A 27,069-nucleotide genomic window follows, 5' to 3' on the forward strand; every position below is an offset into this window, starting at 1 on the left:
CAAAGAGGTCATCAATCCTCGGAAGCGGGTAACAGTTATTCACCGTTACCTTGTTCAGTTCCCGATAATCTATACACATTCGATGCGACCCGTCCTTCTTCTTCACAAACAGAATCGGGGCTCCCCAGGGTGAACTGCTTGGACGAATAGATCCCTTGTCTAGCAGCTCCTGCAGCTGCGTAGACAACTCCTGCATCTCGGGAGGAGCCAACCGATACGGTGCCTTGGCTATCGGAGCCGCACCAGGAACAAGGTCAATCCTGAACTCTACCTGTCGCTCCGGAGGTATCCTAGGAAGCTCCTCTGGGAAAACATCTGCAAAGTCCCGGACCACCGGAACCTCGCTCACTGTCGCCTTACCCGCCTCCCGGGTATCCATCACATACGCGACATATCCTGCGCATCCCTGCTGAAAGTAGCGCCTAGCCCTCGCTGCTGAACATACAGCGGGTCCATACTGGGGCCTCTCACCATGAATCACTAACTCCCCCCTGCTTGGGGTCCTGACCCGCACTAGCTGCTGCGCGCAATCTATCACAGCTCCATTAGGGCTCAGCCAATCCATGCCTATAATCACCTTGTTCCCATGCAACGGTATGGGAACCAAATCTACCAAATAGCGCTCCTCGAACAAACGCAACACGCAATCTCGAAATACCATCGATGCTCGCACCGATCGATCATCAGCAATCTCCACCTCCAAAGGGCAATCTAACTCGCCTGATGGCTCATGAAACTTCTTGCTAAGCGCAAGGGAAACGAATGATCGGGACGCACCCGAATCAAATAACACCTGAACTGGGAGGTCGTTCACATGGAACGATCCTAATGCATACGTATACATACAGAGCACATATCAATAACATAACATTATAAAAATAAGATAGAGGGAAAGAATCATACCCGTCACCACATCGGGTGCGGCGCGTGCCTCCTCGGTAGTCAGCTGAAATGCTCGGCTCCTCACCACTGGAGCCTCTGACTTGCCCTGCCGGCCATCCGTGATCCGCAGGGTCGCTGGAGCTGGCGCCTTCACCGGCGCTGAAACTGTCAACTGGGGGCAATTGGCCTTCTTGTGGCCCCTCTGGTTGCAGTGAAAACACAGCAACTCTGATGTCTGAATAACTGCTGCCGGAGCAGTGCAATCCCTGTTGATGTGCCCGGACTTGCCGCACTTGTAGCAGCCTGATGATCCCATCCTGCACGCCCCCTCGTGCGGCCTGCCGCATTTCCTGCAGCGGCTCGGTCCTGACTGGCCTTTCGGCCTACCATCTGATCCCTTGGGCTTCTTCCCCGAAGCCCCTCCTGCCTGTCCCTCCTCCAATTTCCGTTTCCGGATGTGCTCCAAATCTATCTCCCTCTCCCTCGCCCTGGCAATCATAGAGTCCAAGGTAGGGCAAGCCGAAAAACTAACATGCTCTCGGATGTCGGCTCGTAGCATATCATGGTAACGAGTCCTCCTCATGTCCTCGTCACCGGCATACTGGGGCACCAACAAAGCCCTCTCCCGAAACTTGGCGGTGATCTCCGCCACAGTCTCCGTCGTCTGTCTCATGTCAAGAAACTCTCTGGCCAGCTGCTGAAGCTCGACCGCCGACGTAAACTCTGCCCTGAACCTGGTCACAAAGTCCAACCAGGTCATAGCCTCGATAGCTGAGGCTCCCAACGAGTCACCCACTGACTCCCACCAATCCCGGACTCGGTCCCGTAAACATCCTGCTGCATACCTCACCTTTGACCCCTCGGGGCAGAAGCTAGTCAACTGGGCAGACTCGATGTCTGCAATCCATCGCCTGGCAGCAATGGGGTCTTTCACCCCATGGAAATCCGGCGCACCACTGCCCCTGAAGTCCTTAAAGGACAGTGTGCGAGATCCCGACTGGCCAGATGTCATGTCGCTCCTGAACACCCTGAGGCGATCCTCCATCAACTCGATGATCCCTTCCTTGATCGACCCAAAGATAATGGGAGTCGACTCAAGGATACCCCTGGTAATCTCTGACGCGATGAACTTGCGTAGTCCCTCATCAACCGGCTCGGAACCTGATCCCAAACCTGACCCCTCTCCTGAACCGCCATCTACCGGCCTCGATCGAAGTACCACCATTCTTCAATACATCACAACAATCATTAGTGATACTGATACTCCCGGAGGGATCACATCTACTTACAAGTTCCCTGGTCTTATCTTGGCCATCCTTGGTTCGGGTACGGATCCTCTGCTTTCAGTAGTACGGGACCATACTACCTTCCACATCTATCCGCACCTTCTTCAAGGAATGCCTCGACTCCACCAGATCCCTTTCACTACTGCTGATTACTGCTATACTCATCCTAGGCTTGCCCTAGGGAAATCTCTAGTTCCACTCTAATCAGTCCTCAGCTGCTGCAGGCCTCCTTGTAATGCCAATTAGCCATTACCCGAATACCATCACATGTGACGAGGCTCAGATAATCCTTCGAGTACCCGACTCGTCCCTACAACGGTTGGACTCAAACAAGAGCTGCGCAGTAGGATCAAATCCGGCATTCTAAGATTATTCAACCCTGATCACATGTGACGTGACGCATTCGCCTAATGGCTAACTCCCATTATTCAGAGTCCCACGTAGCACGAAGCAAGCAACATTCAGACAAGGGTAAAAATTTCAACTAACTCTATCTACCTTCAGAACTGAGCTAGCATAAAGTGCTAAGCTCATACTACCAGGCATAACCTAATCAGGCTATCCTACTTACTGTCTACTCAATAACTAGCATGCAAGTTCCCATACAACTGGAACACATAAAGCAGGCACATAAGGCATCACTCCTAGATCCTTAGTCCTATTCTAGCATGCTGTTCTACAAAAGCTGATAAACATAACATAAACTTGTATGGGTACTTGGGGATACTTACTTGAGCTCGGCCGGTCGCCCACATCACACACTTCGTTCTTTCACAAAACTCTTTTCTCAATTTTAGAAAACATTTTCTTTTAGAAAATCTTTTAATCCCTCGATTTGAGTTCAGACACTCCCGAAGGTGTGTCCGAATCCCTCAAACCAGGGCTCTGATACCAACTTGTAACGACCCAATTTTCATGACCAAAAATTTCATTTTAAAAACATTACTTTAGAAAATATTAAAAACTAAAAACATTGTCTGATCAAATCATAACACAGGTGAACCATGTCTAAAAGCCAATTCATACATTCAATCAAAATATCAGAGTACAAATCCCAGTGAAGCTCGTAAATGCGGAAACCAGAGAGTGTGTGTGTGTGTGACATGCTGCTACCGCGCCGGCTCCTTTCCCCTAGCTGAGGAGGTACCTGAAACCAAAACTGAAGACTGTAAGCACAAAGCTTAGTGAGTTCCCCCGTCGTACCACATACCATACAAACACATAACATACATACTGCCAGGCTATTCTGGGGTGCCTGACTACCCGGTACGGCCGTTCTGGGGTGCCGTCCTACCCGTGTCAAGCCATTCTGGGGTGCTGACTACCCATGTCAAGCCATTATGGGGTGTTGACTACCCATGTCAAGCCATTCTGGGGTGCTGACTACCCGTCGGTCCTAACAACCGACCACAGGGACTGGTCCCCTCATACTACCTCTATCGCATATAACATAACAAGCCAGCATGCAAACATATCATCATATACTGTCAGACGTATCTGGGGTGTCTGACTACCCTTCGGTCCTAACAACCGAACTCGACTACTATCACATACAACGTATCATGCTAGCATATAACATATCAGGTAGTAGTAAACCTAGATGATATCACAAAGACAATCATCTACCATACGTCTCCTACTGGTGGGTCGGCGTTGAAGCCTTAGACCCACCGCTACTGGAAGGTAACTCACCTCGAAGTAGCTGCTGATCTGATCGGAAACTGACTGCCTACTGCTGCTGCTGCTGCTCCGGAAATCCTCCGGCTGCAATTCCCACAATATACCCAATCAAACACTGCGCACTGACCTTTGGGTAAAAAGACTATTTTACCCCTGACCATGCCCTAAGTCAAAGTCAGAGTCAACTTTCAGTTGACCCGACTCGCCGAGTTGGCTTTCCAACTCGCCGAGTCCCTATCCAAACGACTGCCCTGAATCCCGATCCTACCCGTCGAGTTAGGCGACGACTCGACGGGTTTACCTTCTTAACCAATATTCAAGTCCTTCATCCTACTCGCCGAGTTGTATAAACAACTCGTCGAGTTCATCTTCATCCGATGAACTCTTATGCTAAGACTCGCTGAGTTGTATGAACAACTCGCCGAGTCTGTTCTTGATCTAAGGAGATTGCCTTGAACTCGCCGAGTCAGGGCATTGACTCGCCGAGTACCTCCATAGATGAGTTAAGCTTCCGACTCACTGAGTCACACCCCGTGACTCACTGCTCACTCGACACTACGAAAAGGGGACAAACTCGGAGACTCGCGAACAGACTCGTCGAGTCATATGAACGACTCGCCGAGTCGTTGCCATGCATCCACTAAATACACAGATTTGCTCGATTCCAGTCCATGCCATTCACAGATCTGGACTTCTAGGACACGAATCACACGTAAAGTTTCCAACTTTACGTGTGGATATGCACCAATATGGATTTTAGGGCTCAAAATGTCTCAAAAGGGTAGATCTAAGGTGAACAAGCAACATGGGGCCATAAAGCTAACAGATCTGAGCTCCTGGAGCTCAATCTTGCCTAGATCTAAGGGCTAATCAGCCTATTACGAAGTAATTTGCACATACAAACTTGGGGTTTGGCTCAAGAATGACTTACATGAAGTTATAAGCATAGAAACAGGGGAAAAACGGGTTATACCTCAAAGGAATTGCTGAAAGAGTGCAAAGATGCCTGGATTCCTTTCCTTCCTCTTGATCTACTTCCCCTTCTTCCTCAAAACCTTCAAGAACACACACAATAGCCTCAAACTCTCAAGGAACAAGCTTAGAACGAGGGTTTGGAGCTTCTGGGGAGAGAATGGGGGCTGGCCTGGGCGGATAAGTCCTTTAAATAGGGTGCAAACCCCTGAAACTTAGGGTTTCATCCAACAGCTGTGACTCGCCGAGGCCAGGATATGGACTCGCCGAGTCGCCAACTTAAACGTGTCTCGGGTCCCACATCCACTCGGCGAGTCGGACCTATGACTCGCCGAGTCCAAGGCTAAAAGAAAGAAAATACTCAAATAACATTTACGTACCAGGAACCGGGTGCTACATAGTGCCTCAAATGTTGCACCTCTAATGGAGTCACAAACACCATGAGCAACAAGATGACTCAGGAGAGGGAGGAGAAGCACCAAAAACATCCAAAAACCCTTAGAGATCACTTTAGCCATATTTTTGGGAGCCTTAGGGGTCTTTATATACTTATGTGGGTTGCTAGGGTTTCAGGTGAAACCCTAATTCCCTGCTTAGGCCTTAAGCAACCCATGGAGTTCCCTAGAAAGCCCTTGGACGAAAAATGAGCTCAAACTTGCAAAGTGGAGGCTAGGGTTTAACAATGATACTTTGGAGGTGATGGAGGCTGAGGGTGGGGGAAACCCTATCCATCGCTTCCTTTAAATTGGGCCTTAAGCCTGTAAATTAGGTTTTAGCTCATCTATCGTTGCCACGTCGTGGCACACATGCTGTCACGTCATGATGACCTTTAATGAAATACACGCTTCATGCTGATTGCCACGTCGTGGTGATCCCTTCACCATGTCGTGACCAATCTCAAATCTCAAATTTATTAAGTTAAAAATTCATACCAGAAACCTGGCGTTACAGGTCTACGTCTGGTTATTTTGTTTTCCTTGGAGAAAACCTCATTTCATAGTCTTCCAAAAGACAATGACACATTTTCGTTCTAATGTGTAATCTGAATATCCTGAAATTGCTAACGTCGTGTATGACACATGCAAGATCCATAATCTATTTCTTGAATTACATTGCTCTCTCACAAGGCGACCATTATATAACGTAATAGCATAAATGTAATTTTTCTTTCATGCAACTTGGTGCAACATCAAATTACTAAGCATATCGAAATGAATATCCCATTTTGTTTAAGAAAAAGTTGTTCCTGGTGAAGTTCACGTTCTACATGTTTCCTATAGTGACAAAATCATAGATATCGTTACTAAAGTTTTACCGAAAGTATTTCACAAAACTAGGTGGAAGCTGGTAGCTTGAGGTTGTGACTTTTATTTGTTATATGAATATTTGACAAAGGCAGGTGAAAACTTTTGAAATATGCAAAATTACATAAAATAACAATTAAAAGAGATTATGTCAATCTTATTAAGGGTAATTTTTGAAATTGATTAAAAACGCCCAATAGTTTTTCCTTAAACGCTACATGAAGTAGCTTTTAGATTTTTATTGTTTTTATTTTAACTAAAATCTCAAAACTCGTACTCTCAATAAAACATTTTGTTTAAATCGTGTTTTTTTAACTATAATCTAAAAGCTCATAATCTTAATAAAACATTTTGTTTAAATCGAGTTGTTTTTTTTTTTTTTTAACAGAAAACTAGTAGCTCCAAAAAAAAAAAAAAAAAAAAACCTGTTGTCAAACATACGACTTCTTGCACAGCCTCAACATCCCGCTTCCTAAAGCTACTACAGCAGGGGACCATTAGGACTTATCTATTAGATATATTTAAAATCTCATGTATTTATCTAGCTAGGATAGTTAGATCAGGATTCTCCTTTGATACTTATCTATTACACTTATATATTGTACCATGGGACCATGCAAAAATAATGGAGAAAAGTAATTACACTTTGGTTTGAAAATATATTATAATCAATTGTCGACATATGAGAAGGTTGACATTATGTCGTAAGCGCTGCCATCACCCTTTTGTTTCTTTTAACTTATAAATCCCGACTTTTAGGAACCACCACTTTCTGTAATGACAAAGTTCTCATCAAGTGGTAAAGTTTAGAGGTTTTCATCCAATAGCTTTCTGAGTAAGGATTTCTTTTCGGCTTTTATGATGTTTTTCTGCACAATTCTAGTTCCAACCTGTTTTTTATCCAAAAATATTTGTGTTCTTGCTTTTGGATATTTTCAAAATGAAATCAATCTCTGTCTCATGAATTCGTCGATTTCTATTTGGGTTTCTTGCGCAAAGTGAATGGAACATGAACTCAATGTTCAAAGTTCTTGAAGCTGTTCTAATATTTCTAATTCAAAGCTTTGAATCTTGCTTCGCTAACTTCAAGAGCTCATAAAATGCTCCAGTTTTGAATCACGAAACGTCATTTTCGCCAATCATAAACAAGAACATAAAGTGATCAGGTTAATTATTGGTTCATGAAAGCATATGAAAGTCTTGAGACGATTAAAACTAAAGAAAGAATATTAAAAATTTAACTTTATGCATTGGTTCACGATTTAGTAGCAACCATCTTCATATAAAATCTTGAATGATGCAATTTGAGTTCATAATCTAATCCCGGATATTTTAATTTTTTTTTTTCCAGAACCATGTCACTTGGTGTCCAAGGTTTTGTGTTCTTGTTAGCTATAGTCTTATTAGCAATATGTGCTCAAAATTCTCAAGCTCGTGTAACACATGAAAACAGGGTGAAATCAAAGGTGTATTTAACACCCAAAATACCTCAACATCCGGGTTCCGTTTCAAATAAAACTTACTATAATATAGAGTTCCCAAAAGGTCATATTGCTATAAAGAGTTTCAATGCCGAGTTTGTCGATGAAGAAGGGAATCCTATTTCCCTTCAAGAAACGTATCTCCACCATTGGGCTGTAGTAAGATACTACCAACGAAAGGGTAATAAAGAACCAAAATATAACAGTAATCTAGGACTCCACCAATCAGATTTGGTTGTTGCTAGGAACGCTGGAGTATGCAATGGTGGTCTTTCCCAATTTTTTGGTTTGGGATCTGAAACACGAAAGACAGATACACATGTCCCTGATCCTTATGGAATCGAAGTGGGTAATCCACTTGAAGCTCCTGCTGGATATGAAGAGAAATGGATGCTTAATGTTCATGCAATCGACACTCGGGATGCAGTAGATGCTATGGGTTGTGCTGAATGCAGGTATGATTATGTAATTCAAACTTGAACGCATTTATAAGCGTTTGAGATTTTTATATATTATGGGTTTTGTGTAATGGATTTGGTGATGGTGATGCAGATGTAGTTTGTATAATGTGACTGAGGATAAAGATGGTCAGCCTTTCAAACCAAACTACGTGGGAGGTTTTTTCTGTTGCTACGATGGAACACAATGCAAAGTGAAAAATGGGGTTAAAAGTGTGAAGAGAAACATTTACATGAAGTATACTGTTGAGTGGGTTGATTGGAGTGACTCCATTGTACCCGTTAAAATCTATATATTTGATGTGACTGATAGTTGGCAGAAGACAAGAATCCATGATTGCTTGGTAATTTAATTAGCTCATTATGACTTCACCTTTTGACATGAAACTTGTCTAAAATTTGGCACATTTATTGGATCTTTTCGTGTTTTCCTACAGCTAGAGTATGATGTCGAACAATGTGCCACTGGAGTTGCAACTAATGATTGCATAAGTGCGAGAAGATCACATACAAGCATCCCAACTTCTGGTGATGTGGTGTATGGTGTTGCACACCTACACAATGGTGGGATAGGTTCTGTACTATATGGGGAGGTGAATATTTCAGTTTTTGAGTAAGGTGTTGTTTCTTTTATTGGCCTGGGTATATATATGGAGTCAAAGCTTTGGGTTTTAATTTATTCAGGATGGACGGGTTATTTGCTCTTCTAGAGCTATATATGGGGAAGGAAATGAGGCAGGAGATGAAGCTGGTTACATGGTAGGAATGACCACATGTTACCCTAAACCAGGGTCTATAAAGATAGCAAAAGATGAAGTTTTAACTTTGGAGTCTAGTTACAGCAGTAAAAAGAGCCATATAGGAGTCACGGGGTTCTTTTACATTCTTGTTGCGGAATCTTAGAGTCTTCTATGATGTTGAGTTCTCCATATCCACTATGATCTCTACCCTTTATTCATTAGGGATTTTGCAAAGGATTGCTCACTTGATGTGGGAGAATAAGTAACATTAACTTGAAAGAATACTGTAATATCAATGGAACGGAGAATTATAAAACTTTAGCTATTTACAAATTTTACATGATATATAACATTTTTAATTCCCGCCATTTAAGTTGGTTTAGTTTCAAGGTTGATACTAGTGTATTTTTAACTATATATGCGAAAGCATTGTATACCAAATTGGTTGGCACCGGTTTATTTTTTTTTGACCATTTTAAGAACCGAAGACCAGACCGGCTGCTTGTAAATGGCCCCGGTTTGTGTGGTTATCAGGATTGGTTTCAGTAACAACTTACAACACCACAATAGGACTGATTTATGAATTCTCACAAAACACCCCAAAAAGCCCAATTCATTATCTCATTTACTGTGACATGGAGACTTATTCTTTTTCTAATGCAGACCTAGCAATAACATATAAAAATTTCTGAATTTGGTTAAATTCCTATTTTTGATCATTATTCAAAATCTTGTAAATTTTTTACTCCTAGATTAGGATTCCAATTAATTTTGTTAACTTAGCCAATCGAAGACTTTTTATAGCCAAAGATGTTGACATATTTATAAAATCATAAATTCAAAACCAAACTACTAAATGTCTATCGACATTCCAAAAAATTCAAAAACAAATATAATAATGTAACAAAGTATGTAATGTTGCAACTTAATCATCTGTAGAAATATTCCGTTTTCTGTTACTGTTTCTCTGCTTATCGCCTCTTTAATATTTGTAGATAAAACCAAAACCAAGCAATTATTAAATTTCACATATAATATGATAAAAAAACTATGAAGTTATTACCTATAACAATGTCTTTCATTGAAGTAGCCGTTATACGAAAAAAATCGCTTCTACATTCGTAGATGTTTGTCTACATCAAGAATCTCAAAAAAACAAATGTGTAACGACTTTAAAGATGATGACTCAATTTTTGTTTTAATTTTGCTTTATTTAGAAAAATCAACAATTTGTTTTTGAATCTCAAAGTCTTCATGTTCGGCATCTCTCAAGATCACGAAGAAAGCTAACTTCATATTTTAAAAAAAACACATAATTTGTCGGAAATTTTGAACATCTTATATGTGGAATTCCACATAGTAGGACAATCAGGACATAAAAACATTTTTGATGTGACTCAACAATCTTTAAAGTACCTTTCAAATTTAATTACTCTTTATGACAATTTTGTAATATATATCGAACTTCCTTTTGGGAATAGTGAATATGATACTTATTCCGTTTTAAAACTTTTTTCACAATGAGGTTTGAGATATGAGCCATACATATTATACGAAAATATTTCACACCATCGTAGTGATTGTGTTGGGTTTCATTAAAAACTCGACCGCCTTATCATTAGTATACACATTATCAAATGTCATTGTCATAATGTTTTTAATCCCCAAACCATCTATGCTCTCTAACAAATCACGACTCGTATCCTTGTCCCTATGACTAACTATGTTTCTAAAGTTAATAATATGTTTATGCACTATACAATTGTCATCTATGAAATGAGTTGTAACAACCATGTAGTTTACCCTTTGACATGATGATGTGCAAGTAGCCTAGTAACTTATTATTTCTCTATGCAATATTTACCAACATCCCTACACATTTTGTGATGTGATAGCAAAGAAAACTTCCTATTTAAAGCAATATCATGTTCAACAAATGTCTCATTTTCTAATAATTTGAAACAAAATTTCACTAACAATGAACGAGTTTGATATAACGTTTTTTTTATCCTAGCCTTATCATGTTTTCAGGTTTGCACATGACCTTCCCCACCAACTTATTTTTATACTGAATGTACTTTGTTCTTTCATGGCAACATTCATTGGTTCTTGTCACACTTAGGGTAATGTTTTTTAAGTCTATAAGTTCCATTTCATTGTAGATTGACTTTAAGTATCATGGCGCAATACTTACTTTAACGACCCGGATCTTCTATACATATATTCTATGGAAAATATCAGAGTTTTACATATAATGCGGAAAACAAATTAAACCTTCTACTTCCCAGGATAAATTATTGGTGTATACTATCATTAACCAAAAATATAGTTTCTACATTACCGTTTATGTGAGAAGATCACAATTTGAATGTAATGGGGAAATAATAATAGTATTGTAGTCTTGTATTATAGTAACTACTGTTGTACTAACTACCTTAAACCAATTGTTATTTAAGGTAGAATGTGATATGATTGCACCATACTATCGACTAATAACACGATGATGAAAGACGTCGGAAGAATTGACATTTGACACCCGTAGACTTGCAAGTCCCACTGTAGCGAACAGCAAGGTGTAGGATAGTCAATCCAGTACAAATCTATACACAAATTCACGCTCTCCATCCAGGAGACTCTGGCTACAAATCGAGCCATGGCAGTGATGCCATGCCTCGAAATAATGGTTCACATTTATGTTATAGTATTCTTGTATATGTATTGTATGTACTAGTGTAATGTATGTTCTCTCTGTCTAGTATGTAGTATGTTTTCTTTGTTTCTCATCATAGTATGTTCTCTTGTAAAGTGTATTGTATTGTATGTATTGTTTCTCGTTATAGTATTCTTTATCTGTTTCTCGTTATAGTATTCTCTATCTGTTTCTCGTTATAGTATGTATTGACTCATGTATGAACTGACTCTTTGTATGTTTCATTGTACTAGTAGTAATGAGTAGTGTCTTCCTAAACTATACCTATTATAGTTTACTAGTAAAGTTGTTTGTAATAACTGAGTGTATTGAACTGAGATAAAAGATTTTATGTCTATGCATATATACATAATATACAACTAAGGATCAAATGACACTCGGACAAACAACAGGATACTCTAAGTCCACAACCAAACAAGGAACAGGAAGTAAAGAGAGTTATCAGTCCTAAGTCCTTCAAACCTTACTTATATAACTATATATGCATTTGACATGGTTTTGACAATATATAAGTTTAAAAGAGTTAAAAGAAAAGGTTTGTCATGTAAGAGCAAGTTTGATAAAGAGTTTAACATGTAAAAGAGTTAGATAAACATTTTGAAGTAGTTTGTTTGATAAAACAGCTAAAAGTATAGCAAATCCATTGTTTGATAGTTATTAATCACATGTGATTGATATAATAACTATTACGTTTCAACTTGTATCCCCCTCCATAAAAGCATTTAAAATATTTTAAAAGATAGATTAAGGGGTATGAACTCACCTGTAGTGAGTGATACGGAAGTATGTTTGGAAATAGGATGTAGAGTGTCAGGTGAAACCTTGAGCACACAAAGATCCTAATAAACATATAATGACATGTATCTGCATTTGATTTGTGTATAAACAACTAATTATAAGGGATAACACCCTAATAGACTAGGAAAGTCTTAGATTGAAGGGATACAATCACGTATGACTGCATAACTAGGGTGTATGGCCACCCTAAAGAGTTTACGGTCCAAATGGCATGACCATAAGTGTTTACGGTCAAGATGGTTCACGGTCCTATGTGTTCACGGTCCATGTGTTCACGGTCTAATGACCTTAAGATCATGGAGTTAACGGTCTAAGGAGATCCAACCATAAACTCATCAAATCTTGCATAAATGATGGTTTTCAAGGGCTTCATTCAAAGGCATCGGATTCTAGGGACCATGCTTAGCCTTAGGAAGGGTTTAGGGTCTCTAATGCACCTTTCATTAGAGTTTACGGTCTAAGGAGATGCTCTTAGACCGTAAACACCTTGTTCTTTGCTAAAAGTGATGTTTTCAAGGTGTTTAACTAGTGATTCAAGCATATATTAAGCTAAGGGTGGTGTACTTACTTATTAGAAGCTTGTAAGCGTGATTAGGATCCAAGACACACTAGTGTGTATTCTTGGTGTTCTTCGTGAAATGAAGAACACTTGAAGATCTATCAAAATGAAGAGATTTCATGGATGAAATCATGCATAACCACTAGATAAAGAGATGTAACAACAAATCAAAGGAAAGAATTCTTACATTTTTGGAAGATCAAGATGAAGATCTTATGATACTTGAGAGAGAATTCAGTTTACTAGTCTTGTAATGGAGAGAAATGATCAAAATGATCATGTAATATACATATATAGGGAGTTTACGGTCACCATGACCGTAAGCTCCAATCTTCCTGACCATAAGCTCCTTTTAAGGAGGTTTACGGTGTCACACCCCAAAACCGGAACGGCGGAAACGTTCGGGGGTGGAGGACGTCATGTCAAGTATCACGAGATATGTATATGGTAAGCAAGTAATGAACAACCATTTCATTTAGAAAGAAAGTGTTTACAATGTATGTGTTCACAAAACATAGAAGTCATAAACAAATAACAAAACAAGACTTGAAGCTATAATGCTCCATCTTCTGAAGTCCTAGCACGAGCACCTGTCTAATAGTCTCCTAAGAATACAAGTTATTTGAAAGAGTTGATCAGCAATTAAGCTGGTGAGTTCATAAGATTTTAGTGATGTGAGTAAGCTGTAAAAATATGGTTGAAAATGTATATGTAAAGTGCTGTAAGCTGTAAGGTGTTGTTTTGTAAAGTTTTCCTGTTCCTCTAGAAAATCATATATTTCCTACTTAAAATGGGAGTTGGGTAAAATGACACTACAAGCCTTTCTATGCGTAATAAGTGGGTACAAGTTATATATACTTGGAGTAAACAAACAATCGATTATGCGCATCTGCCCTCAACCTACAACCCGACGGGGTACAGTAATAAGGCGGATAGCACATATTCCATTGGTTGTTAGATCGTTGTCATATATAACCTTGGTGTATTCACTTGTTACTCATGGAGTTATTTGTAGTGGTTCCTTTATATCTAATGGAGAGTTCCTTTTAAGAAAACCTATATTTCTTATAATAAAATATTGACTATGGTGATTACTTTTATAATAGCTTTGTTTATACTGCTATATATATAATTTGATATCGGGTTGATAGTAGATTGGGTGACCTCGGTGTAAGCCCACATCCAACGGGAACAGGACGTACAGCGAAGAGCACACATCCTACTAGCTGTTGGATACTAGTCTTATATATAAGCATGGTGTATAAACTAAGGTATTATAGAGTTAACTCACTTAAAGTCTTTAAAACTGTACTGGCTTAATAAAATGGATTAAGCCCTTAACTGGAAAATCGCTAGTTTTGTATACCAAAAGTACTGACTTTGAAACGAAAGTTTTGTACTAGAAAAATTGTGCATTGACCCTGTGTCCTATGACCTGATCCATACCTGGTACCCTTATGATGACTTAATGTATACTAAGCATAAATATATATAGATTCGGGTAGATAATAGATTGGGTGACCTCGGTGTAAACCCACATCCAACGGGAACAGGACGTACAACGAAGAACACACATCCTATTAGTTGTCGGAATCTACTTAACATATATGTATCCTATAGGGTATACATTACGGAATCATAAGGTTAGCATCATGGTTCTAACTTTTTAAAAGTAGCCTTCTACCAAGACTCAATTGTTTTGAAAGCATTCTTCTACCAAGACTCTACTGTTATGAAAGCAGTCTTCTACCAAGACTCTACTGTTATGAAAGCAGTCTTCTACCAAGACTCTACTGTTCCTTTCTCAATTGTAAATTACATTCTCCCTAGTTTATAACCTATCTCGAATAGAGAATAGATTAACCTTCAAGTGTTACTGACACTTTATGAAAGTAATAGGAGAAATGAGTACCCTGATGTCGTTTATAATGACATACGGAGGTACTATCAACCTAAAAACATATTTGTTTTATTACGGTCATAATGTGAAAGCTGGAACCCCTACTAACCGATCTCATGTATGGAGATTGAGGGAACCAAACGCGACCCGAGCAAATCCATTCAAGCCGTGTAATTCACATTAAAGTTAGATCATGTCTGCGTGTTGTCATGCTATAGCAAATTAACTTGTTAGTTATGTTATGTTATGTTCTGTTCTGTTCTGACTCTTTGTGTGCTTCATTGTACTAGAAGTAATGAATAGTATTCTCCTAAACTATACCTATAATAGTTTACTAATGCTCTAACTGGACTGTTACTGAAAAGACTCATTTATCTACAAAGTTATGCTTATACATTAAAATGGAGTTTTGTATAACTATAAAGTAACATAACCTTTAGAAGAGTTTTGAAATGTTTTAACAACTTATAAATAACATAAGTAACATTTTGAAAGATGTTTATAACAAACATTTACACAATTATCATTGTGTTCAACTTGTATTCCCCCCTTAAACAATTAAAATAGTTAAAAGATTCATTACGGGGTATGAACTCACCTGATGTGGGTGATTCAAACGGGTATGACATGAATATAGTGTTTATAAACAACTATATGAAAGATAACACCTTCCGGGACTAGGAAACACCTTGGCTAGGTGTTGGAATCACATGTGATTCAACATAGGAAGGTATAAGGCACAGATATGAGTTTACTACCATGAGTTCACGACCTAATGGAGTTTACGGCCGTAAACTCATGGTTACTCATGTGTTAGTGCAAGTTTGAAAGCTAGGGAATGTTTTAGGGACATTAGCTTTAACCTTGGATGAGAAAGACCACCTTCTTTGGAGTTTTTTTGAGGTGTTCACGGCCCAAATGAGTTTACTACCGTAAACTCATGGCCAATTATACTTATGAGGGTCCTAAAGGTCATAAGGAAGCATTCTAAATTCATGCCTAAGCCTTAGGAAGTGTTTGTGGCATTAAAACACTCTTATCTCGACTTTTCAGCCCTTGGACCATTTTGGCTTGAGCTTGCGGCTGTAATCACCTAGGGGTGATGATATTTTGATTGTTTTGAGTCCTAGACACATCATGGTAAAGTTCTATGCTTGTCTCTTGGCTTATGGAAGGCATTTAGGGCATTTTGGCACCCTAAGATGGAGTTCACGGCCCAAGAACTTCCTTGGCCGTGAACTCACTTCTAGCCTTGTTTCTTAATGTTTTGGGGGTCTAAAACAAGTAATGGTAGTCTCTAGGTTTAGTCCCAAGGCTTGGAGGGACATTGGGCACACTTTGGCCCTTATAAAGGAGTTTACTCTCCAAGATGTTCTTGGGCGGTAAACTCCCAAATCTTGTTGTTTTGGATTGATTTTCATGTTATTAAGGCATATAACAAACTTATATACACTCTAGGTTGAAGTACTCACAGTTGGGGGTGATAGGGTGAAGATCCTTGAGAGAGAAAATCGAATTTTCTCTAGCTAGAAATGTAACAAATGAATCCAAAATGGCTAAATTTTCTTTATATAGCCTTGAGGGTTTTTGGTCCGAATACCATTTTTGGACTGTAATATTCCAAACTCTTGAAGGTTTGGGCACTTATTGCAACATATTAAACCCTAGTGTATCCTCTCTCCTGATATCCTCTGGAGCACTAACCTTAAAACACTCAAACTCATCCCAAAAGTTTGATAGTTAGTTGATACATATTTGACTTCAATTGAAGTGGATGGTTTTACCTAATGGAAATTTTTGGGTTGTCACATACGGTTTTCTAGATGGTTTGGAACCTTAACTGATAAATCCAAACACTGATTCCTTTGATGCACTAGGCTCATAATGCTCAAACAGACTCTAAACAGTGCTAAAAGTTAGCAGAAACGAGTCTGACTTAGATTGAAGTGAATGGTTTTTTTCAAGATAGAAATTTCGGGTTGTCACATCATCCCTCCGTTAGAGAGAATTTCGTCCCGAAATTAGAGTTTGAGCAATTAAGATAATACAAATAACTAAGCGAACAGATGAGAATATTTCAGTTTCATTTGATCCTTACGCTCCCAAGTGAATTCAGGTCCTCGCTTGGCGTTCCACTGAGCCTTCACGATCGGGATATGGCTTTGCTTCGTTTGCTTGACCTCCCGGTCCATGATCTCTACAGGTTCTTCTAAGAAGTTGAGGCTCTCGTTGATCTCGATTTTGTCGAGTGAGATTAAAAGAGTCTCGTCGGACAGACACTTTTTCAAGTTCGAGACGTGGAAAGTAGAATGTACGTTACTGAGTTCACGAGGTAGGTTGAGTTTGTAAGCTACAGGGCCGATTCTAGCAAGAATCTTGAAAGGCCCTACATATCTTGGATTTAGCTTTACACGCTTTCCGAAGCGCATCAAGCCCTTCCAGGGTGATACTTTCAAAAGAACGCGGTTTCCCACCTGGAATTCCAACGGTTTCCTTCTCTTGTCAGTGTAGCTTTTCTGTTGGTCTCTAGAGGCTTTCAATCGTTCACGAATCTGAATGATCTTCTCTGTCGTTTCCCGAATGATCTCCGGACCTGTGAGAGTGCTGTCAGGAACTCATCCTTTAGCTAACTGGGTGTCACCCACCACATCCCAGCACAGAGGGGATCTGCACTTTTAGCCATAGAGGGCTTCAAATGGAGCAGCCTTTATGCTCGTGTGATAACTGTTGTTGTAGGAAAACTCAAAAAGGGGTAAATGAGTATTCCATGCCTTCCCAAAGTTGATCACACAGGCTCGCAACATATCTTCCAAGGTTTGAATAGTTCTCTCACTTTTTCCGTCGGTTTGCGGATGGTAGGTTGTACTCATGTCCAGCCTCGTTCCTAGGGAACTTTGTAACGACTGCCAGAACCTCGACGTGAATCTACTATCTCTATCAGAGATAATGGATATGGGAACACCGTGTAGTCGTATAATCTCCCGAATGTATGTCCTTATGAGCCTTTCCATCTTGTTAATCTCTTTGATGGGCAGGAAGTGTGCGGATTTGGTTAACCTGTCAACGATCACCCAAATGGTATCGACATCACCCGTTGTCTTGGGCAACTTGATGAAGTCCATTGTGATTCGCTCCCACTTCCATTTCGGTATCTCTGGTTACTGTAATAAACCTGAGGGTTTCTGGTATTCGACCTTGACCTTGGCGCAAGTAAGGCATTTACTCACGAAGGTAGCAATCTCTGCTTTCATGTTAGGCCACCAGTATAACTTTTTACGATCTAGATACATCTTATATGAACCTGGGTGGACGGTATATCGAGTGTTGTGCACTTCGGTCATGACCAAGTATTTGAAGCCACTGTGTTTCGGTGTCCAGATCCGATCCATGAAATATAAGGCTCCGCCACCCTTGACTTCCAAGTTCTTATCCATCCCTCTCAGGGATTCACTTGCCACATTTTCAGGTTTCAAAGCGTCGAGCTGAGCCTCCTTAATTTGTGTGGACAAGTGTGAATGGATAGTCATAGTCAATGATTTGACTCTACGACCAGAGTATTCTTTCCGACTTATGGCGTCAGCTACTACGTTGGCCTTGCTGGGATGATAACGAATTTTGCATTCGTAATCACTGAGTAGCTCGAACCACCGTCGTTGTCTCATGTTGAGCTCCTTCTGGTAGAATATATGTTGTAGCCTTTTATGGTCTATAAAGATAGTGCTTTTCGTACCATACAGATAGTGTCTCCAGATCTTCAGAGCAAACACAACTGCTCATAACTCAAGATCATGCGTGGTGTAGTTGACCTCGTGTGTCTTTAGTTGTCTTGAGGCATAGGCAATGACCATACCTCGCTGCATCAAAACACAACCGAGCCCTTGATTGTATGCATTGTTGTAGACCACGAAGTCTTCTATTCCTTCTGGAAGGGATAGTATCGGTGCGGTGCATATGGCTCGTTTCAGCGTTTGGAACGTTTTCTCTTGATTCTCTTCCCAGTCAAAGGCCACGACCTTCTGGGTCAAAGTCGTAAGAGGTTTCGCAATTTGAGTGAAGTTCTGAATGAACCTACAATAGTAGCCAGCGAGACCTAGAAATTGACGAATCTTGGTAGGCGTCTTTGGTGCTGACCAGTTCTCAATGGATTTGATTTTGGAAGGGTCCACATGAATTCCCTCTTCACTAACAATGTGACCCAGGAATTTGACTCTTCGAATCCAAAACTCACATTTAGAGAACTTCACGTAGAGCTTCTCTGATCGCAACGTTTCCAAGACCTGATGTAGATGCATACTATGCTCTTCCTTACTACGAGAGTAGATGAGTATGTCATCTATGAAGACGATGACGAACTGATCTAAGTAGGGATGACATACCATATTCATTAAGTCCATGAATATTGCGGGCGCATTAGTCAATTCGAATGGCATCACTACAAACTCGTAGTGTCCATAACGAGTTCGGAAGGCTGTCTTCAGAACATCCTCCTCTAGCACTCGTAACTGGTGATACCCGGATCTCAGATCTATCTTCGAAAAGTAACTCGCCCCTTGAAGTTGGTCGAACAAATCATCTATGCGAGGCAGAGGGTAACGATTCTTAACGGTTAACTTGTTGAGCTCCCTGTAGTCGATGCACATACGAAACAATCCATCTTTCTTCTTGACGAACAAGATCGGTGTTCCCCAGGGTGAGAGGCTTGGTCTTATAAAGCCCTTGCTGAGCAGTTCTTTAAGTTGACTGGACAGTTCTTGTATCTCTGCGTGTGCTAGATGATAGGGTGATTTGGCTACTGGGGTAGCCCCTTGAACTAAGTCGATTCTGAACTCAACTTGACGTAGTGAAGGTAATCCTGGTAGTTCTTCTGGAAAGATGTTGGGAAAATCACGTACTACTGGAATGTTCTTAATGTCCTTCATCTCTTGGCTCACATCGACAACATGAGAAAGGAATGTGCGACATTTATTTCGCAAGTATTTCTGGGCTTGAATACTCGAGATGATATGAAGGTTCGTGCCGGTTTTGTCGCCATAGACTACTAGAGTTTCGCTAGACGGCAAATTAAGGCGAAGAACCTTTTCATAACACAGGATGTCGGCACGATGTAGACTCCACCAATCCATGTCGATAATGACGTCGAAACTTTTAATTGAGACCGGCATGAGGTCGATTGCAAATGAATGCCTATCTAGAGTTAGATACATCCTATGTATATACTGCTAGTGCTCTCTGTCTTTCTGTTAGCCATTTCTACAGTGAACGGTTCTTTAAGTGTTCGTGATTTTTTCTTAATCAATTGAGCAAATTTTTGGTTCACGAAACTCCTCTCCGCTCCACTATCAAATAGTATGCAAGCATATGAATTATCGAGGAGAAACGTACCAGTGACCACTGTGGGGTCGACAATGGATTCCTCGTGGCCTATAGTCAAAACTCTTCCTACTCCGCCGGCATTCCTTGCCTTCAGTTAGTTCCTTTTGTAGTGGCCTACCTCGCCACAACCGTAGCAAGCCTGTCCCACAACAGTGCCGAGTACTTGGTTGATTGGCCTCGCCGGAGCTTTGCAGAAACAGACTGTGTGTCCCTTCCTGTTGCAGTTTGAACACTGCATTTCCCGGCAGGCTCTTGTGTGGTGGAAGTTGCATTTGTTACACTTGGGCAAACTTCCAACGTACTGCTTTATCGGAGCAGCAACGGCAGGTGCTATCGCAGCATGAACTGCCACGACCTGTTGCTTTTTGGCAACTTTCTGTTTCTTCTTGTCATCCCAGAATTTCCGCTTGTTGGCAGCGTCTTTGGAGGATTCTGAGATGGCTAGGGTTGTTGTTGTTAACGATGGGGTACGGACCCCATGGTCAATGAGTCGTTGTGCCATTCGCTTGGCACTATCGAAGGTAGCGGGGTTTGAAGCTAAAACATTCCCTTGAAATGGAGGAACCAGCCCCCATATATACCTCTCCACCTTCTTGGCTTCAGAAGGGACCATTCCCGGACATAGTGCTACCAGATCGCTGAATCTAGCAATGTAAGAGACTATGTCGGAGCCCTTCATGGTTAGGCTCCAGATCTCCTGTTCTAGCTTTTGAACTTCCCCCCTCGGCCAATATTCTTCGATCATGAGCTCCTTCAGAGCTTTCCAGTCTATAGCATTTGCCACTATAAGAGATAATGACTTGACATGGCTATTCCACCATGTCAAAGCTCGGTCCGCGATGGTGCAGGCGGCAAACTTGACCTTGCTCCCTTTCAGACAGGAATAGATATCGAAGATCGATTCCATCTTCTCGAACCACTGCAAGAGGGAAATGATTCCGCCAGTTCCATTGAAGGACCTGGGTTTACAGCCGGTGAAATCTTTGTACGAGCATTCCCTAACGCATACTGGAGTTTCGACAATAGTGGGAGGCACATAAGTCCCACTCCTACTAGTACCAGTATTGGTGAATTGTGCTAAGGCTGTAGTTACAGCCGCATTCACAGCAGCTTGGATAACCGTTGGGTTGTATTGAGGAGGAGGAGTTGGAGTTTGATTCGGAGTTATCGGAGTGGTGCGTCTCGCTGATCGACACGGAGGCATATTGTAGCTGTAATATCACAAAGATGAAGACATTGATAAGAATTTAATAAAGAGAGTGACTCATGGACTAACTCTCCATAGCCCAATAACACAGTTGAATAGTATGATTGAATGTAGATTTAAAACTAGAAGGATGAAAGCAATTGGATAATAATTTCCATAAGATTAGATATTTGTCAATTATACTGGTATTATAGATGTAACAAGTTTGGGGAAAAATGACCTAGAAGTAGGTCTTACATCAAACCAAGATGGGAAATTTTTTGATAGAGCTATGACCTAACAAGACTTAACAGATTCAAAGCCTTAACATAGATAGGAAATTAAACTAGAGTCTTTACATAACTAAGTTATATTCAAAAGAGAGAGTTGAGTAGGCTCTATCTACGACGAGAATCACTAGAATGAGTCCTTGACTCCGACAGATGGCGCTCCATGTCTCTCATACGCCTTTCATATGCTGCCTGTCGAGCTCGAAGTTTCCTGACTTCAGCTTGGGTTGCGGCAAGATCTCGCTGCAGAGCCTCATTGTCTCTCTTAGTCCTATTTAGAGACTCTTCTAGATGGCGAATGTGGACCGTGTTAACGCCATAGTTGACGTCAATTTCCATGACTCGGTCGATGGTTTCTCGACCTTGCTCGACATTCCGAGCAACCTTACGGACCATGATGGGCAGAACTCGGTCAGTTGAGCCTCCCTCACTTAGATTGTAAAAGCTTCGGTCTCCATTGAAGGGTAATGGATGACCCTGCTCATCACTCCAACGGTTCAAGTTTGTCGCCCACAATGGTGTGGGACCTTGAAATGCTGGTCGGAGGTTAAGGTTTGGGATTGGAGCTTCTTGTGGTAGGTTGTTGACTTCTGGTTCGGAATCAGAATCATCAGAAAAGCCTTCAGCGAGGTGATCATCCAAAGGGATTGGATGGTCATCTTTTGGCTCTGCTTCAAGCCATCCAACATTGCCTTCGTTTAGGAAGTATGGGTCGCCGTGGGGATGGAATCCAACCATGATATCTACGCGAGAAAAGGGGTATAAGAAATAATTAATTGACGTACTAATTAGATAATTATAAAATGATCTTTATCAGTTACTTCAATACTTGCATAGTGCATACAAGTTACATGTAATCAAAACAGGATAGACCTTCGAATAAGTGACCCTAACTCCAAATCCACAACCAAACAAGGAACAGGAAGTAAAGCAAAGATCACAGATTCTAAGTCTATGACATCCTAGTCACATATAAACTTAGCGTATCCACTTAGCAACTATTGAACTACTAATAGAGACCTTTAGTTATCAGATAAGTAATTATAGTAGCACAAAATACTCCTATAGTATTTTAAGTTTATGTTTTGTTCTAATGTTTTCATTGTAGTAGTGTTGGTAAGTTTTTAGACTTGTTGCCACACCATAATCATTCTCGGGCATATGCTAATCACTTATCGGACCAACATAGTTGATCAGGCTATATCATTCCTAGAACTGACCATACATCCCCAAGCCTACTTGTGATGTTCAACAATCGTAATACTTTTGTTCTGTCCTAAGTGACACTGATTTTAGTATGAATGCAGGTATGTATACTTGGTTAAATATTTTATTATTTAAAAGTATAAACTCTTGGTCAGAGTATTTTAATCCTGTTTTGTTTATAGTTTGTATATCTTTTATGGGTTGATATACTCGATTCACTATAAACAATGCTCTGATACCAATCTGTCGCACCCCAAAACCAGAACGGCGGAAACATTCGGAGGTGGAGGACATCATGTACAGTATCACAACAAATAGTAGTAAACAAGCAACAACATCATCCATTGCATTAAAAATATAATTTAATACAAGTGTGTTCTTTTTAGTTTATAACACACCAAAAATGTAAATCAAAATAAGAGACGAGTCTTGAACGAGCTCCATCATCTCAAAACCTGGCATCGGTACCTGTCTACTAATGACCTGAGAATACAAGGTATTTTGAAAGAGTTGATCAGCTTTAAAGCTGGTGAGTTCATAATCATTTTAGTGTCATTGTTTGTATGAAAATGTTTCTAAGTGTTTGATGTATAAGTTTGTAAATATTTGTAGTAAATTTTTGTATCTCCTAGAAAATCCTATATTTTCTACTAAACGTAGCCTTCAACCAAGGCATCAAATGTTCTGTATGTTTGTTTCTTGTAAGAGTGTGTATTTTCCCAAGTATGACTATCATTAACCAAAAATATAGTTTCTACATTACCGTTTATGTGAGAAGATCACAATTTGAATGTAATGGGGAAATAATAATAGTACTGTAGTGTTGTATTATAGTAACTACTGTTGTACTAACTACCTTAAACCAATTGTTATTTAAGGTATAATGTGATATGATTGCACCATACTATCGACTAATAACACGACGATGAAAGACGTCGGAAGAAATGACATTTGACACCCGTAGACTTGCAAGTCCCACTATAGCGAACAGCAAGGTGTAGGATAGTCAATCCAGTACAAATCTATACACAAATTCACGCTCTCCATCCAGGAGACTCTGGCTACAAATCGAGCCATGGCAGTGATGCCATGCCTCGAAATAATGGTTCACATTTATGTTATAGTATTCTTGTATATGTATTGTATGTACTAGTGTAATGTATGTTCTCTCTGTCTAGTATGTAGTATGTTTTCTTTGTTTCTCATCATAGTATGTTCTCTTGTAAAGTGTATTGTATTGTATGTATTGTTTCTCGTTATAGTATTCTTTATCTGTTTCTCGTTATAGTATTCTCTATCTGTTTCTCATTATAGTATGTATTGACTCATGTATGAACTGACTCTTTGTATGTTTCATTGTACTAGTAGTAGTGAGTAGTGTCTTCCTAAACTATACCTATTATAGTTTACTAGTAAAGTTGTTTGTAATAATTGAGTGTATTGAACTGAGATAAAAGATTTTATGTCTATGCATATATACATAATATACAACTAAGGATCAAATGACACTCGGACAAACAACAGGGTACTCTAAGTCCACAACCAAACAAGGAACAGGAAGTAAAGAGAGTTATCAGTCCTAAGTCCTTCAAACCTTACTTATATAACTATATATGCATTTGGCATGGTTTTGACAATATATAAGTTTAAAAGAGTTAAAAGAAAAGGTTTGTCATGTAAGAGCAAGTTTGATAAAGAGTTTAACATGTAAAAGAGTTTGATAAACATTTTGAAGTAGTTTGTTTGATAAAACAGCTAAAAGTATAGCAAATCCATTGTTTGATAGTTATTAATCACATGTGATTGATATAATAACTATTATGTTTCAACTTGTAACACCCCCCCATAAAAGCATTTAAAATCTTTTAAAAGATAGATTAAGGGGTATGAACTCACCTGTAGTGAGTGATACGGAAGTATGTTTGGAAATAGGATGTAGAGTGTCAGGTGAAACCTTGAGCACACAATGATCCTAATAAACATATAATGACATGTATCTGCATTTGATTTGTGTATAAACAACTAATTATAAGGGATAACACCCTAATATACTAAGAAACTCTTAGATTGAAGGGATACAATCACGTATGACTGCATAACTAGGGTGTATGGCCACCCTAAAGAGCTTACGGTCCAAATGGCATGACCATAAGTGTTTACGGTCAAGATGGTTCATGGTCCATGTGGTCACGGTCTAATGACCTTACGGTCATGGAGTTCACAGTCTAAGGACTTCCAACCGTAAACTCATCAAGTCTTGCACAAATGATGGTTTTAAAGGGCTTCATTCAAAGGCATCGGATTCTAGGGACCATGCTTAGCCTTAGGAAGGGTTTAGGGTCTCTAATGCACCTTTCATTAGAGTTTACGGTCTAAGGAGATTCTCTTAGACCGTAAACACCTTGTTCTTTTCTAAAAGTGATGTTTTCAAGGTGTTTAACTAGTGATTCAAGCATATATCAAGCTAAGGGTAGTGTACTTACTTATTAGAAGCTTGTAAGGGTGATTAGGATCCAAGAACACTAGTGTGTGTTCTTGGTGTTCTTGGTGAAATGAAGAACACTTGAAGATCTATCAAAATGAAGAGATTTCATGGAGGAAATCATGCATAACCACTAGATAAAGAGATGTAACAACAAATCAAAGGAAAGAATTCTTACATTTTTGGAAGATCAAGATGAAGATCTTATGATAATTGAGAGAGAATTCGGTTTACTAGTCTTGTAAAGGAGAGAAATGATCATGTAATATACATATATAGGGAGTTTATAGTCACCATGACCGTAAGCTCCAAGCTTCATGACCGTAAACTCCTTTTAAGGAGGTTTACGGTTTGCTAGGTTTGGAACCTTAACTGATAAATCCAAACACTGATTCCTTTGATGCAATAGGCTCAGAATGCTCAAACAGACTCTAAACAGTGCTAAAAGTTAGCAGAAATGATTCTGACTTAGATTGAAGTGAATGGTTTGTACAAGATAGAAATTTTAGGTTGTCACATGTATGGCTAGCATACATTAGTTCTACAGGGTTGGTGGAAGTTTCATGGACGGGTGGGTTGTGTGAGGCCGGGAGGCCAGTTATGAGATGTTTTAGCATTCCTCTAGGAGTGAGGATTAAGCGCTCGCTATGATTATGTATATTGTTAGGGTGTTGTGATGATACTTAAGAAAAATATGGGTAGGTGTGGAAGGTAGTATGGGCTCGTACTACTGAAAGCATAGGACCCATACGCGTAGCAAGGAAGTCATAACCCCTGGGGTTTAGTTGGAAGTTGGTCCCATGATTATGGTATGGATTATTCGAGACGTTTTGAGACCGGATCCGGATCAGGATCGAGAGCTGGCAGCCAGGATAGGCCAGTATTGTCAGAGGATCGTGTAAGGGGGATCATCCGGGAGTAGGTGATTGAGATTGTTTGGGGATAGATTTCGGAGATGATTGGGTATTTTAAGACCTTCATGGTTGAGTATTTTGTCGAGCGCTATGAAGCCTTGCAGAGACAGCTGCCGCAGCAGCTGTAACGACGGCAAGGGGAGGAGCCGGTTGAGCTTTCCAGTATCGGGACTCGTTGCTGGGACATATTAGGATGAGCAGAGGATTGTAGTTACTTGAGATCAGGGAGATGTTATGTACTCGTTGCATTCCGCGGGTTGAGCGGGAGAGGCTGGCACATGAGTTTCTAGATTTGAGGCTCGGGGGTTTGCTCGAGGCCGTAATGTGAGTCCCGGGGACTCCGGAAAGGGGTTATGTTCAGCTGGGGTTTTTGTAGTTGGAAGTGGAATGGTTAATTAATGGATTGGACTGTCGTTTTATAGGGCAAGGGTTGTGCCCTTTCAGTTTTTCGAGCTCGAAGGAGTGGGCGGGCTGTGACCCCAGGATCAGGTTATATTCTAGCTCGGGGTTAGTTGGTTGCAGGGATTGGCGATATTATTTCAGCGTCATTGAGCACAAGTGGGTCTACGTGGCATAAGTATTTTATGATGTCCAATTTGCCTTGGATCTCTTGTATCGGGCGGTAATGGTTGATTGTGCGATCTATTTCACGTTTGAGCGGGTAAGTGAGTCAGGGTACAAACCCTGAATAGAATGATTCTAGAGCCCGAGAGCGGGAAACTTGTTTGGAGCACCTTTGGGAAAAGGGGTATTATGTGGGAGGTCTGCGGATAGGGTCCCACAGAAGGGTTATCCATCAATGTCAGGATTCAGTGGTTTCAGCAACCGTTAGTGATTAACGAACGAAA

General features: G+C 40.3%; 1 protein-coding gene across 1 annotated transcript; it reads left to right on the forward strand.

Moving 5' to 3' along the window:
• Window positions 1–6,802: 6,802 nt before the first annotated feature.
• LOC111892270 (uncharacterized) lies at window positions 6,803–9,171 on the forward strand. Its single transcript, XM_023888344.2, has 5 exons — window positions 6,803–6,959; window positions 7,476–8,060; window positions 8,158–8,407; window positions 8,501–8,656; window positions 8,748–9,171. The coding sequence occupies exons 2-5, from the start codon at window positions 7,480–7,482 to the stop codon at window positions 8,964–8,966; spliced, it is 1,206 nt and encodes a 401-aa protein (XP_023744112.1). The 5' UTR covers window positions 6,803–6,959; window positions 7,476–7,479; the 3' UTR covers window positions 8,967–9,171.
• Window positions 9,172–27,069: the final 17,898 nt, after the last annotated feature.

Source organism: Lactuca sativa, chromosome 4 (assembly GCF_002870075.4).
Source record: "Lactuca sativa cultivar Salinas chromosome 4, Lsat_Salinas_v11, whole genome shotgun sequence".
Taxonomy (NCBI): Eukaryota; Viridiplantae; Streptophyta; class Magnoliopsida; order Asterales; family Asteraceae; genus Lactuca; species Lactuca sativa.

Excerpts from the sequence above, each read along its gene's own strand:
- LOC111892270 (XM_023888344.2), top strand. The coding sequence starts at position 7,480 with ATGTCACTTGGTGTCCAAGGTTTTGTGTTCTTGTTAGCTATAGTCTTA. Across the intron at positions 8,408-8,500 it reads CAAGAATCCATGATTGCTTG|CTAGAGTATGATGTCGAACA; the intron begins GTAATTTAATTA and ends GTTTTCCTACAG. Across the intron at positions 8,657-8,747 it reads GTTCTGTACTATATGGGGAG|GATGGACGGGTTATTTGCTC; the intron begins GTGAATATTTCA and ends TAATTTATTCAG.